Consider the following 14,530-nt stretch of genomic DNA (forward strand, 5'->3'; position numbering starts at 1 on the left):
TTGGTTTCATCAGACCAGAGAATCTTGTTTGTCATGGTCTGAGAGTCCTATAGGTGCCTTTTGGCAAACTCCAATGGGCTGTCATGTACCTTTCACTGAGGAGTGGCTTCCGTCTGGCCTCTCTACCATAAAAGCCTGATTGGTGGTGCTGCAGAGATGGTTGTCCTTCTGGAAGGTTCTCCCATCTCCACAGAGGAACTTTGGAGCTTTGTCAGAGTGACCATCGGGTTCTTGGTCACCTCCCTGACCAAGGCCCTTCTCCCCCGATTGCTCAGTTTGGCAGGGCGGTGGTTTCAATCTATTTATATTTAAGAATGATGGGGGCCACTGTGTTCTTGGGGACCTTCAATGCTGCAGAAATGTTTTGGTACCCTTCCCAAAATCTGTGCCGTGACACAATCCTGTCTCGGAGCTCTACGGACAATTTGTTTGACCTTATGGCTTGGTTTTTGCTCTGACATGCACTGTCAATTGTGGGACCTTATATAGACAGGTGTGTGTGCCTTTCCAAATCATGTCCAATCAATTGAATTTACCACAGGTGGACTCCAAGTTGTAGAAACATCCCAAGGATGATTAATGGAAACAGGATGCACCTGAGCTCAATTTTGAGTCTGATAGCAAAGGGTCTGAATACTTATGTACATAAGGTACACTACCAGTCAAAGGTTCTAGAACACCTACTCATTCAAGGGTTTTTATTTTTTTAACTATTTTCTACATTGTAGATAATAGTGAAGACACAAACGATGAATTAACATATATGGAATCATAACATATATATCATAACATATTCCATAACACTTATGGAATCAAAAATATTTATATGTATTTTATCTTTGAGGTTCTTCAAATAGCCACCCTTTGCCTTGATAACAGCTTTGCACACTCTTGGCATTCTCTCAACCAGCATCACCTGGAATACTTTTCCAACAGTCTTGAAGGAGTTCCCACATATGCTGAGCACGTGTTGGCTGCTTTTTCTTCACTCTGCCGTCTCACTCATCCCAAACCATCTCAATTGGGTTGAGGTCGGGGGATTGTGGAGGCCAGGTCATCTGATGCAGCACTCCATCACTCTCCTTGGTAGAATAACCCTTACACAGCCTGAAGGTATTTGGTCATTGTCCTTCTGAAAAACAAATGCTAGTCCCACTAAGCCCAAACCAGATGGGATGGTGTATCGCTGTAGAATGCTGTGGTATCCATGCTGGTTAAGTGTGCGTTGAATTCTAAATAAATCACAGACAGTGTCACCAGTAAAGCACCCCCACACCATAACACCTGCTCCTCCATGCTTTACGGTGGGAAATCCACATGCGGAGATCATCCGTTCACCCACACTGCGTCTCACAAAGACACGGCAGTGGAAACCAAAATTCTCCAATTTGGACTTCAGACCAAAGGACAAATTTCCACCGGTCTAATGTCCATTGCCTGTTTCTTGGCCCAAGAAAGTCTCTTCTTATTGGTGTCCTTTTAGTAGTGGGTTATTTGCAGCAATTTGACCGCAAAGGCCTGATTCACAGTCTCCTCTGAAAAGTTGATGTTGAGATGTGTCTGTTACTTGAACTCTGTGAAGCATTTATTTGGGCTGAAATTTCTGAGGCTGGTAACTCTAATGAACTTATCCTCTGCAGCAGAGCTAATTCTGGGTCTTCCATTACTGTGGCGGTCCTCATGAGAGCCAGTTTCATCATAGCGCTTGATGGTTTTTGCGACTGCACTCGAAGAAACTTTCAAATCTTCCGTATTGACTGACCTTCATGACTTAAAGTAATAATGGACTGTCGTTTCTCTTTGCTTATTTGAGCTGTTCTTGCCATAATATGGACTTGGTCTTTTATCAAATAGCCCTGTCTTCTGTATACCACCCCTACCTTGTCACAACACAACTGATTGGCTCAAACGCATTAAGGAGGAAAGAAATTCCACAAATGAACGTTTAAGGCACACATGTTTATTAAAATGCATTCCAGGTGAGTACCTCATGAAGCTGGTTGAGAGAATGCCAAGAGTGTGCAAAGCTGTCAAGGCAAAGGATGGCTATTTGATTTCTTTAACACTTTTTTGTTTACTACATGATTCCATATGTGTTATTTCATTTCATGTCTTCACTATTATTCTACAATGTAGAACATAGTAAAAATAAAGAAAAACCCTTGAAATGAGTAGGTGTTCTAAAACTTTTGACCAGTAGTGTGTCTTTTTTTAAAAATATATATATACATTTGCAAACATTTCTAAAAACATGTTTTCGCTTTGGCATTATGGGGTATTGTGTGTAGATTAATGAGGAAAACATTTATTTAAGTCATTTTAGATTAAGGCTGTAATGTAACAAAGGGGAAGGGGTCTGAATACTTTACGAATGCACTGTATTAGGAGTGGAAGAGTCTGACCTTCGTAGTAATCATGTTTCCGAGTTCACATAAGGTGTGACCACTGATAATGTCAGCATGTGAGGTCGGAAATGCATGTGCTCTTTTGTCAACGACTTTGGGAGAATCTCAATAGCATACTCCTCGTGTACTTCCACTCAAAAACCACTGGATGAGAAAGCCAGAGGAGAGTGGACGCGAGGAGTATGCAATTGAGTCTCCCATAGACTGAAGTTTGATTAACTGATTATCATGCTCATGATTTATACTGTAAATTACTCCATACGTTGAAATAACACCCATTCTCCTTCTGTGTAGCCATTCTAAATCTGTCACAATGTTATCAGAGAAAGAATATATGTCTTGGCACATAGAGTAGTAGTAATATTGTGTCTTTATTAAGCAATCTCTTTAACCACAGTCATGTGTATGGATTAAATAGGCCTCAGAAGTGAGAGGAATGCAGCTCTTAAAAACTCAAAGAAACACCATAGCCTTTTTATATACAAGTGGATGGGGTGGGCATGTGCAATAGGTCCATGGGCCGAGGCAGGCAACTAGATTAGATTCAGCCGCGGGACGATTTTTTTCCGGGGCGGATGGTTCGGGGGGCCCGAACATAATAATTTGTACACTGCAAATTGACCACAACTAAGCCCAAAAAGAGAGTGTATTTGAAAAAAAAAAACTTCATACCTTGATTACATTGAGACATTATCACCTCTTTTTTTATTATTGTGGGAATACTTGGGAACAAATGTCCTAAATGAAACAATTTTTTTTCTGAATTCCTGGTGATTTTAGTCTTTGACAAAACGAAAACCCCAAAACTTTTTGGGCCCCCCCACAAAAAAAACGCTTGTCGGCCAGTTTTGGCCCACGGGCTGCCTGTTGCCAAACCCCAACAGAGAGGATGGGGGTGGGGTGGTGGCATTAGTACATGTAACCTTTGGAGTAGGGCTGGGCGCCCATGTTTGGTGGGGCTTGTTCAGTGGGGTAGGAGGCCCCCTCGTCCATGTGGGACAGGGGCACAGTGTCCTCCTCGTTGACGTAGCGCTCAAACTCTGCCTTCAGGCTGGGCCGCTGGTTGTCGGGGAAGGCCAGGGAGATGAGAGCCTCGGGCTCGCACACAAACTTGTAAACGTAGCGCTCCCCTGCCACCTGCAAATACGAAGGAAAGGGATTTCTTTGTTAGATATGTTCATTAGTCGGTGTCGTTATACTAATGCAAGTGTGGAACAAATCTAATCAAATAAATCAGATACACATTAGTCATTTAATGTAAAACATTGGTTCAAAATGAAATGGAAGAGCCAACCATATGATAGGCAGACCCATCACTCTGAGACACATTTGAACTACTGAATAAAGCATATTGTACAGCTAGGTTTATAAATGCCTTAGTTTGTACCTTCTGCATAATTCCCTTCTCGTAGTAATAACGCAGAGAGCGACTGAGCTTGTCATAGTTCATGGCTGGACGGTTCTTCTGCATGCCCCAGAGCCTGGCCACCTGAGGAGAGATGGAACAAGAGAGGGATGGAGGGAAAAGAGTGAGAGGTGGTTACATCTGGGACTGTTCAGCTCCAGGCCCTCTGCTCTTCACAGGTGAATGAACACACATTAAAGGAGACAAAGTTTTTAGCATCTGCCAAAGGACACTCCTATTGTATTATTTTATGGATTGAGGTCAGATGGAGTGAGGACTTGCTCTCTGGACCAGTGTTTCCCCTATATTTATTTAGCAGGGGTGGCACACCGCTGCTTAATTGTTGCCACCTCTGCCCAAATTTGTTTGGGGGTATATATGTATTTTTGCAGAGACGCACTTTTAAATGGATAGTCGTTGGCTCAATGACTGGAAGTCTATGGGAACAGCTAGCATGTCATTGCGCAATGGAACAGCTAGCATATAACTGCACTAACGCTAGTAGTAATGTTAGCCTCCCCCGGCCGCTACCCTTGCCACCACTGAATAAACAAATCCTAGGGGAAAAGCTGCTGCAGCCAATATGAATGAATTCCAAATAATTTGCCCTGGAGGGAACAACACAATTTTTCTTCCTTCTGCCTGCAACTCTCCAATGCCACCACTAGGGGATCCTCGGTGATCAGTTTTGAGGCTCTTTCTCTGAGCTAACTGGCTCATCATATCAAAAGTCCCCACATGTGGATTCACTTCCTTTTTATATAACCCATCACCACTTTAATGCAACCAGAGTCCCACAATGTGCGCAGTGAAATGAGCCTGGTGCCAGGTTGTCATAGAGACAGCATCGTGAAATATTGTCTCAACCTCAAGTTGAACTCCCCACTGACAGCCTGCTAATTCCAATACCTACGAAATGTCTCACATCTCCAAACGAGACCAGAATGGAACCGCGCCGTCTGAGATGTGTGTTGATGACAAACAGCCTGGTCACTATAGGAAGACTTTCGAGTGTAGATAGAGGACACGTAGAGAAGGCGTAGTAGACTCCTGACTTAGGGGTTTAGGGAATGCTGATTTCCCTGGGCAGACTACTCTCTCTGATCCTGAGTGGACACTCAACCTTAGCTGCTCTTGTAGTATGAATTATTTATGTACAGTAGCCAGATAATGGAAGTATCATTGTATCAGAATGTTTTATAAATGTCTTGTAAATTCAGTTCTGTTTGAATAAACTTCAAGTCAACTGCTCAACTTCAAAAGCATCTCTCAACCAGTCCATTTATTTATAGGTGAAGTGAATATGAGGTGATGGAGCTCATCTTCCATTTTGTGTGTGTATCTCCTATGTTATTACGTGTGGTAAATAATTCATGGAGGTTAATGGGCAACTGGCAGTTTAGATCAGTGCATGGCCCCAGAGATGGTTTAGAAGGGTGGAGGGGGAGCAATCTCAAACATTGAAACCTTATTCTAGAGAAAGCTCAATCAGTGTTAAAGGGGCAATCAGTGCTTGAAACAATAACAAAGTGTACTCCTCTCCCCTTGTTTTAGTAAAAAGCTGAGGGATGGGGTTGGAGAAATCCAACCGCTCTCAAATTCATAGACAGACATATGGACTTACCATCCATGATATGAAAATTATAGTGTTAGCCATGTTTTGAGGCTATAGACCCACATTAAAAAATACTACAGTTTACTATAGAATACTACAGTACTTACTATAGAATTATGTAGTAAACTGTAGTATACTGTAGAATACTATACTAAACACTAGTATACCTACTACATGTGTAGTACTTACTAGAGAATGTTGTAGTATACTGTAGAATACTATAGTAAATACTACAGTATACTACTTACCACAAAAACACTACAGTAATGTTTGCAGAAACACTAGAGTAAATACTACAGTAACGTCTGCAAAAACATTACAGTATTTAATTTGCGTATACCCTGCCCATTCCCCCTCCCCATATCCAAATTTGTGCCACCCATAAGTGAGAAACCTAAATGCCAATTATAAACCATATATTGTGTTCCCTACAGGTTATCAAAAGAGCAGGAGCTCTGAACTGTCCGTTTAGACCTAAGTTCCACCCAGCTACAGATTGGGTAAATTGTCTCTTTCAAGTATTTTGTCCAGTAGGTTTTCTTGGCTATGTCAAAGATAATAAACAAAAACACTATAGTAAATACTACAGTAATGTCAGCAAAAACTCTACAGTAAGTACTACAGTCCATACTACAGTATACTATAATACACTATAGTATATACAGTGCCTTCAGAATGTATTCATACCCCTTGACTTATTCCACATTTTTGGTGTTACAGCCTGAATTCCCCACCAAATGTGTCACCCATCTACACACATTACCCCATAATGACAGAGAACATGTTTTTATACATTTTTGCGAATTTATTGAAAATGAAATACAGAAATATAAATATTCATACTCATTTGCTATAATGCTCATCATTTCTTTGATCATCCTTGAGATGTCACTACAACTTGATTGGAGTCCACCTGTGGCCAATTCAATTGGTTGGACATGTTTTAGAAAGAAACACCTGTCTATATGAGGTCCCACAGTTGACAGTGCATGTCAGAGCAGAAACTATACCATGAAGTCCAAGAAGGTGGCTGTAGATCTCCGAGATAGAATTGTGATGAGGCACACTGTATATCCTTGGTCCTTCGTACAAAATGAATTGGCTGAGATGGGAGAACTTGCCAGAAGGAAAACAGTCTCTAAAGCACTTCACCAATCTGGGCTTTATGGGAGAGCGGCCAGATGGAAGCCACTCCTGAGAAAAAGGGACATGAGCACGCCTGGAGTTTGCAAAAAGGCACGTGAAAGACAGAGCATAAGCTAAAAGATTCTGTGGTCTGAATGCAAAGTGCCCACCTAACACCATCCCTACCGTGAAGCATGGTGGTTGCAGCATCATGCTATGGGGATGCTTTTCGACTGCAAGGACTGGGAGACTGGTAAGGATAGAGGGAACAATGAATGGAGCCAAATACAGGCAAACCCTGGATGAGAACCTGCTTCAGAGTGCAAATGACCTTAGACTGGGGCAAAGATTTACGTTCCAACATGGTTTGAGAACAACAACAACAACCACCAACAATGGTTTCAGAACCAGAATGTGAAAGTCCTATAGTGGCCCAGACTTGAATCACATTGAAAATCTGTGGATAGACTTGAAGATTGCTGTTCACCACCGCTCCCTATCTAACTTAACAGAGCTTGAAAAAATCTGCAAGGAAGAATGGGAGAAAATACCCAAAACCAGATGTGCAAAGCTGATACAGATATACCCAAGATGACTCAAAGCTGTAATCGCCGCCATAGGTGCTTCTTCAAAGTGTTGACTCAGGGGTATGAATGCTTATGTAAATTAGTTATTTATGCATTTCATTTTCAATAAATTTGCTAACATTTCTAAAAACATGTTTTCACTTTGTCATTATGGGGTATTGTGTGTAGATGGGTGAGATTTTTTTTAATCCATTTTGAATTCAGGCTGTAACAAAACTCTGGAATAAGTCAAGTGATATGAATACCTTCGGAAGGCACTGTACTACAGTTTTTTTCCTTACTACAGTATTTATACTGAACAGAAATATAAATGCAACATGTAAAGTGTTGGTCCCATGTTTCTTGATCTGAAATAAAAGATCCCAGAAATGTTCCATATGCTCAAAAAGCTAATTTCTCTCAGATTTTGTACACCCATTTGTTTACGTCCCTGTTAGTGAGCATTTGTCCTTTGCCAAGATAATCCATCCACCTGACAGGTGTGACAGATCAAGAAGCGGATTAAACAGCTTGGTCATTACACAGGTGCACCTTGTGCTGGGGACACTAAAAGGCCACTCTAAAATGTGCAGTTTTGTCGCACAACACAATTCCACAGATGTCTCAAGTTTTGAGGGAGCGTGCAATTGGCATGCTGACTGGAGGAATGTCCATCAGAGCTGTTGCCAGAGAATTTGATGTTCATTTCTCAACCATAAGCCACCTCCAACATCGTTTTAGAGAATTTGGCAGTACGTCCAACCAGCCTCACAACTGCAGACCACATGTAACCACGCCAGCCCAGGACCTCCACATCCGGCTTCTTCATCTGCGAGATCATCTGAGACCAGCCACCCGGACAGCTGATGAAACTGAGGAGTATTTTTGTCTGTAATAAATAACTAATTCTGGGGAATAACTCATTCTGATTGGCTGGACCTGGCTCCCAAGTGAGGGGGCCTAGGTCCTCCCAGGCCCACCCATGGCTGCAACCTTGCCCAGTCATGTGAAATCCATAGATTAGGGCCTAATTCGTTTATTTCAATTGATTGATTTCTTTATGAACTGTAACTCAGTAAACCAATTGAAATTGTTGCATGTTGTTTATTTTCTGTTCAGTATATATTCTAGTAAACTGTAAATACTACAGTAAAGTCTGTAAAAACACTACAGTGAATACTATAGTATTTAAACATAGTATACGATAGTGTTTTAGTTTTTTTACAATTACTTTGTTTACAAACATTGGAGTAAAACAAGCTTGTATTTTGGGTTCTGATGTGGTACGACAGTTGAACTAAGTTCATGAGGCATTTAAGACTCATTCAAGACTCAATGGGTCCATATCATTAATTTATAAGTCCAGAAAGGAATGTAGCAACTGCAGATTGCCCCTTTAAATACCTCTAACGTCTGACCCTGCAGCACATAGCAGAGGGAACTTAGCCTACTTCTAATGGTTAAGCCTTTAACGTTTCTTAACAAAGAGCAAAGATCCCAAATTGGGAGATGCCATTACAAGGCACAATCCGCATTAAATACCTCTTATGTCTGTCTCTGACCTCACAAACAAGCGAACTTAACCTTGTTCTAAAGAGGACATGATACATTTTGTTACGGTAGATATAGTTCCACTAGAGATGTCATTACTGTAGTTCTAGATCTCGACTTGTAGGTTGGGCCTTACCTCCTCAGGCTCGATGAGTTTGAACTCCATGCCGCGGCCGGTCCAGGCGATGAAGTGTGCATTGCCCGGGTCATCCAGCAGGGCCACCAGGAACTGCCAGAGCTGCAGGGATCCCCGGCGCTGGTAGGGGGCCCCATCACGGAACACGCTACCCCCTTCCTGCTTCACCTCACCTGGAGAGGAATAGGGACACTGGAGGTTGGACTAGGCTGTAGGCTCAGGCTGGTTTAAGGAAGTAGACAGCTGCCATTGACATAAGACAGCTACTAACAAGCATGGTAATGTGGGCAAAGCTTGTTTACCATTACTAATAGGATATGGATAAGACTGTCATTTTGGGTTGAGTCCAATCAATGGCTGTCTTGACATGCTTAAGATACTGTAGTAACTGCAACCATGTGAGGGATAGTTGATTATCTTGATGATTTACCAGAGTGTTTAACCCAAAAGGATCCTATTTTTTGGGGTTTCCATCTATGCAGGCCGGCACCCCGTGTCTCACTGGGTCATGGCTCCGGCGGACCTGCTCTAACTTCAAGGCAAGGCCCTGGGTACTTTTCAGCTTTCATTTACATAGCAGCGGCTAACTGTGAACTTTATTTAACACCTTCTCACAAAGCAACAGTCTTGAATATGCGGAGGTTGTTGCTTCTGCTCGCAGCGAGTCTTTAGTTTGCCACCAATGCTCCTTATAGGACACATCGCTGCACTCTATACTCCTCTGTAAACTGATCATCTCTGTATACCCGTCGCAAGACCCACTGGTTGATGCTTATTTATAAAACCCCTCTTAGGCCTCACTCCCCCCTATCCGAGATATCTACGGCAGCCCTCATCCTCCCCTTACAACACCCGTTCTGGCAGTCACATTCGTTAAAGGTTTTATCTCAATCTCTTCATTCAAAGACTCAATCATGGACACTCTTACTGACAGTTGTGGCTGCTTTGCGTGATGTATTGTTGTCTCTACCTTCTTGCCCTTTGTGCTGTTGACTGTGCCCAATAATGTTTGTACCATGTTTTGTGCTGCTACCATGTTCTGTTGCTACCATGCTGTGTTGTCATGTGTTGCTGCCTTGCTGGATGTTGTCTCTTGTTGAGATGTTTTGTCCTATATTTATATTGTATATATTTTTTTAGAATCCCAGGCCCATGTCCCCGCAGGAGGCCATTTTGCCTTTTGGTCGGCCGTCATTGTAAACAATAATTTGTTCTTTACTGACTTGCCTAGTTAAATAAAGGTTAAATAAAATATTTCAAAAGTGTCACACTCCTGTTGGAAACACAATAACACTAGAGGCAACATTATATAACATAAAACAGTGGCGACCCACCGATGTGGTGGTAAGTCTAATTGGATAAGCACTGTATGTGTGGGAACTTGGGGCAAGCCGCTGTAAGTAAATGGTACTCTAACTCAGTGTGTTTCGCCGGTTCAACCTGTGCAGTAGCCCTCAGGCTCTCCCCTCACGTCAATCACCCCCAGCGCACAATGGGAAACTGACTGTCACCTTGCTCTCCATGACACAGGAGCCTGGTCCCTACCTCACGCACGGGGAAACAAAACCCGCTAACTCAGCTCCAACCAAGAGCCTGTCACGCAAAAAAAAAAAAAAACTCTAAAGCTTATTGTTCAGTCAGCGACACTCAATCTGATACTATTGGCACTTATAGTGTGCTGATACCAAATGGAGAGACATGTGATGTGATTGAATGGATTCTGTTCCTCTCCTATGGAGAACGGACAGTGGACACCCTCAGTGCCATCACCCATAACCATTATCTGATCTCAGTGACACCTATTGAAGTGGATTGGAGTGTGCGAGTTTTAGGCTGACTTCTGGACAGTAGATAGCAAGTTGTAAGGCTCACCTTCGAATTTCTCCGGAACGACACAGGAGTCGTTTTCAAAGAGAGAGCCTGTAAAACAAGACGTGTGTTATAATTAGTTCTTCAAGTTGTCTTGTGTGGCTTTAACTTGTATGCCAAATCTTGAATCACATTATGCCAAAATGAATTAGTATGAAAATAGTGAATTCGCCCATGACACATGTTGAAGTGGTTGAGAAGAGTACACTCTTTATTGGATGTACTTATCCACTTCAACACAAATGAGTAGAGTACTTAGTGAGAAGGGGAGGATTCCTTCATGTAAATATCTCCAAAGGACTCCATCTTCCTTCTTACTTTAGTTTTAATATTTTATTGTAAGTGTTTAATACTCTGATGATCCTTAATAATACAGTCTGTCTTGGGAATGGCTGTTCAAGAGTAGTTCCTGAGTTCTCCCTTATTTAAGAAATGATCCTGGACAATAACTAGAACGGTGTGACAAACAAAGGGAGTGAAGAGGAGGAGTGTTTTTCTTTTCTCAAGGAAAAATACACAGGCTTTTTCCAGTAGAAATGTTTATCCAGAGATCCTTGAGGCAGGAAAAGGCCAGAGCCTCTGCCAATGGAAACATAGCGACACCTCCGGTTAGCCAATGGAAATACGGACACCGGGCTGGTTAGCCAATGACCGCAATGCTACAGCCAGTAGGAAGGCCTCATTTAAATAAAAAAAATGTGAGAGGGAGATTCGGTACATGTAGTATGCCCCTCCCATCTACAGTGCAATGAACCGGTGGCACAGACTTTTGGTAATAAGGCATGCATGTAAAAAAAAACCTGCTGCAGTCATAATGCATTATAACATTAGTCCTACGTGTCTATGAAGTATCTATGAAGGGTTTAAGCATGCTTCTGACAGGTCATAATTCATATAACCTAGTTACCAGAGTTTTTGCTTACCTTCATTGTTGTGCTGGGGGTTGGGGTACCCCTCGTTGTGGTGGTACATTGAAGGACATCCAGGCACGTCTTTAGGACAGAAACACAAGCATACACCTATTGCTCAATGCAGTGTAAACTTTTACAATGTACAGATGGCTTTTCTTTCTCAGTCTATAAATACCAGGCCAATATCCACGGGGAGAGAGAGTATTAATGTGCATATTTTTGGTTTGATCGCCTCTCGTCCTGCAAGGACAAAACCTTCATTTGTCATAATATCACTTGTCCTCGAAAGTATTTTTAGGCCATGAGTAAGCACCTAGTGAGGAGCAGCAGTATAGTGTAGTACAGTGGTAGAGAATGGTGAGTCTGCGGTGTTAGCACTCTGTCCATCCACCTGGCATTAGTAATACAGGTCAGTAACTGGACACACCCTTACAACCAGCCACACCGCAAATGGATGAGATATTTGTATATCTATCAATCCCTAATCAAATGTTTTATCACATTTCTATTTCCTGAAGTTGTATAAATTGAAAACCTCTCTAATCAGGGGTGGGTGGTGGATGTTTCTCCTTATTGCTAATGGTTGTGGTCCAGTTGGTGACGACCTAGTCTCATCTCATATACAGTATAGTGTATGTGTGCCTGTGTGAGTGAGTGCATGCACATGCATCTTTGTTTGTTTGTATGAGTGGCTGAATGGCAAGAGCAGGCAAGAGTGGGTGAAGCTCTAGTCTCCTGCACCTCAGTAGTGTGGTGAGTTTGGTGACTCACTCCTGGGGAATTCAGTTGCAGTGCTGTGGCTGTGATAAGATGTTACTGGGGGAAATCAGACTCTTCATTCCCGGGCCAGCACTCTATCGCAGTGTAAATAATATCACTGCCAGCCAGTGATGGGGAGATTTGGGGAAATAGCACCAGTGTCAATTGTGTGCTGGCTGGTGTAGCTAGCTTTTGTATTGTAACGTTTGTAGGCACACATTATTTTACGAGATGGAAATGTAAATGTAAAAAATACTTTATTCGCAAGCCTGAACCACATAACTGCCCAAGGCCTAGTGGCGCACTTATCTATCATTTTGATTTGGTCACATTAGGACTATGAGGTCCTTGTGATAGAATTTCTGAGCAGGCAAAGTAGCTGGCCAGCTCTTATTTGTGGCACAACACTCAGGCAGGTCCACCAGCCCCCTCAACTCCTCCTCCTATTACCAACAAAGTACAGTTTATCCACAGACGTCCTTTTTTTCATCACAGACATCCTTTTTATTTCCTCTAAGACTGTCAGATTTCTTCAAGCACCAAGTTGAACTTTCTGAGCACTATCCGGCTTCTATCAAAAACATAAAAAAGTCAAAAGAATTTAGATCGTCGGTCTTATTGTATAGAGAGGTATGCTGGTTTCAGGGCTGGGAGGCTCACTTTGTAGCTGTGTTTGTCCACTGTGCCCATAAGACCCAAGGGAAAAACAAGAAAGACAGCTCTGCTCCCAGTTGACTGTCACTGATATGCACAACATACATGCCGTATGTCACTTATACTCCGTATTGCATTTCCAGCCCTTGTGTTTGCATCCTAGCACTGCTTAAAGGGAACCGCCAGGGCTTTGGGGCTGTGCTGTGGTGGTAGGGCTGGTTCTCAGTTTGTTGTTGCCAAGGCCCGTAGCTACCCCCACCCTCTCCTTCCCCCTCCCCTCACCCCTCCCCTCCACATCCCAGCCAGTGAGAGGTTCGGGTTACTGCGGCCACGCTCATTTTTCCATTATGAGTTCATCTGCCTGCAGAAAGGAAGCCGCTGTTGCAACCCAACACCCCAGAGTGCTCCACTGGGGACTCTAGTCTTTCCAGTGCCCTCCATTTTCTCAATGAAATTCCTCTGCCTTCCTTTCAGTGAGACGAGCGAGCGGCGAGAGGGAGCGGGGAGGAGTGTAGAGGAGGGAAAGAAACAGAATTACAGACAAGAGTCGAGACCTTTTTTTGCAAAGTGTCAGGGAGTTGAAAGGAGGAGTTTGAAGGTAGGGAGGGGGTAGGGAAAAGTCTGTTGTAGATATAGAAGTGTCTGCTTTTGGACATTTTGTTCTAAGGTTAGCCATACACAGGTTGGTTCAAAGGAACTTTTGTAGGACCGAGAGCAAAAGCCACAAAGCAATGTACATAACATTTCAATGCGTAGGTAATTGGGTTGTAAACATCCTACGTCCTACAGAAGGCCTACATGTTCTTTTGAGTGACATAGGATTAGTTTGGGTATGTTTTGCAGTGTTCAGTGCATTGTGATTTGTCAGGGAGGAATTAGCTTCTCTCCGAAAAAAAAAACCCATTAGCTATTCATTATAGATAGACTATTTATACTAAAGGGATTGCTGCCATTCAAAACATTCTCATACTGTATCTCTGTCATTCCGCTCTCAGGCCCTCCATGATTTGATCACTCACCAGGCTCATAGGTGTAGTCAGTCGGTTCCTGCTTCACCATCATGTGGGCAGAGGGGAACCTGTGAGGATGGGGATGGGAGTGTTGGGGTTGGTGAGGTGGGTGTGGTCCGTGCCTTGATCCAAGCCCTGGCCCAGGCCCGTGTCCTTGTCCTGCCATGTGGGCAGCCCTCTCATACAGAGGGTCCAGATACTCCTGCTTGAAGCTCTGCTGCAGGTAGGGCAGACAGGGATCTGAGTGCTGCCGATGGTAGCCACCCCCGCCACCACCACCACCTCCACCCGGTCCTCCACCTCCTCCTCCACCGCCACCACCTCCGGCTGGGGCAGGGTGCATGCGCTGGAAGGCCTGCCCTTGAGGGGGGAACCCCGGGGGGCACATGCCTGCTGAGGGGGCCTGATACCTGGAACTGAGAGAAGGGAAGAGAGGGCAATGAAAAACTATCAGTATCAAATCCAACTTTATTTGTCACATGCGCCATATACAACTCCGTAAAATGCTTACTTACAAGCCCTTA

General features: G+C 43.3%; 1 protein-coding gene across 1 annotated transcript in view; it reads right to left on the reverse strand.

Moving 5' to 3' along the window:
* Window positions 1–2,757: 2,757 nt before the first annotated feature.
* Window positions 2,758–14,530, reverse strand: part of LOC106589303 (ETS translocation variant 4) — a 39,477-nt gene continuing 27,704 nt past the window's right edge. Inside the window, exons 7-12 of the mRNA XM_014179095.3 lie at window positions 14,016–14,422; window positions 11,596–11,664; window positions 10,676–10,723; window positions 8,804–8,976; window positions 3,793–3,894; window positions 2,758–3,542 (exon numbers count right to left, since the gene is read on the reverse strand). Coding sequence (XP_014034570.1) covers window positions 3,315–3,542; window positions 3,793–3,894; window positions 8,804–8,976; window positions 10,676–10,723; window positions 11,596–11,664; window positions 14,016–14,422 — 1,027 coding nt within the window. The 3' untranslated portion in view covers window positions 2,758–3,314. The remainder of the gene's footprint in view (window positions 3,543–3,792; window positions 3,895–8,803; window positions 8,977–10,675; window positions 10,724–11,595; window positions 11,665–14,015; window positions 14,423–14,530) is intronic.

Source organism: Salmo salar, chromosome 28, assembly GCF_965601325.2.
Source record: "Salmo salar chromosome 28, fSalSal1, whole genome shotgun sequence".
Classification (NCBI taxonomy): domain Eukaryota; kingdom Metazoa; phylum Chordata; class Actinopteri; order Salmoniformes; family Salmonidae; genus Salmo; species Salmo salar.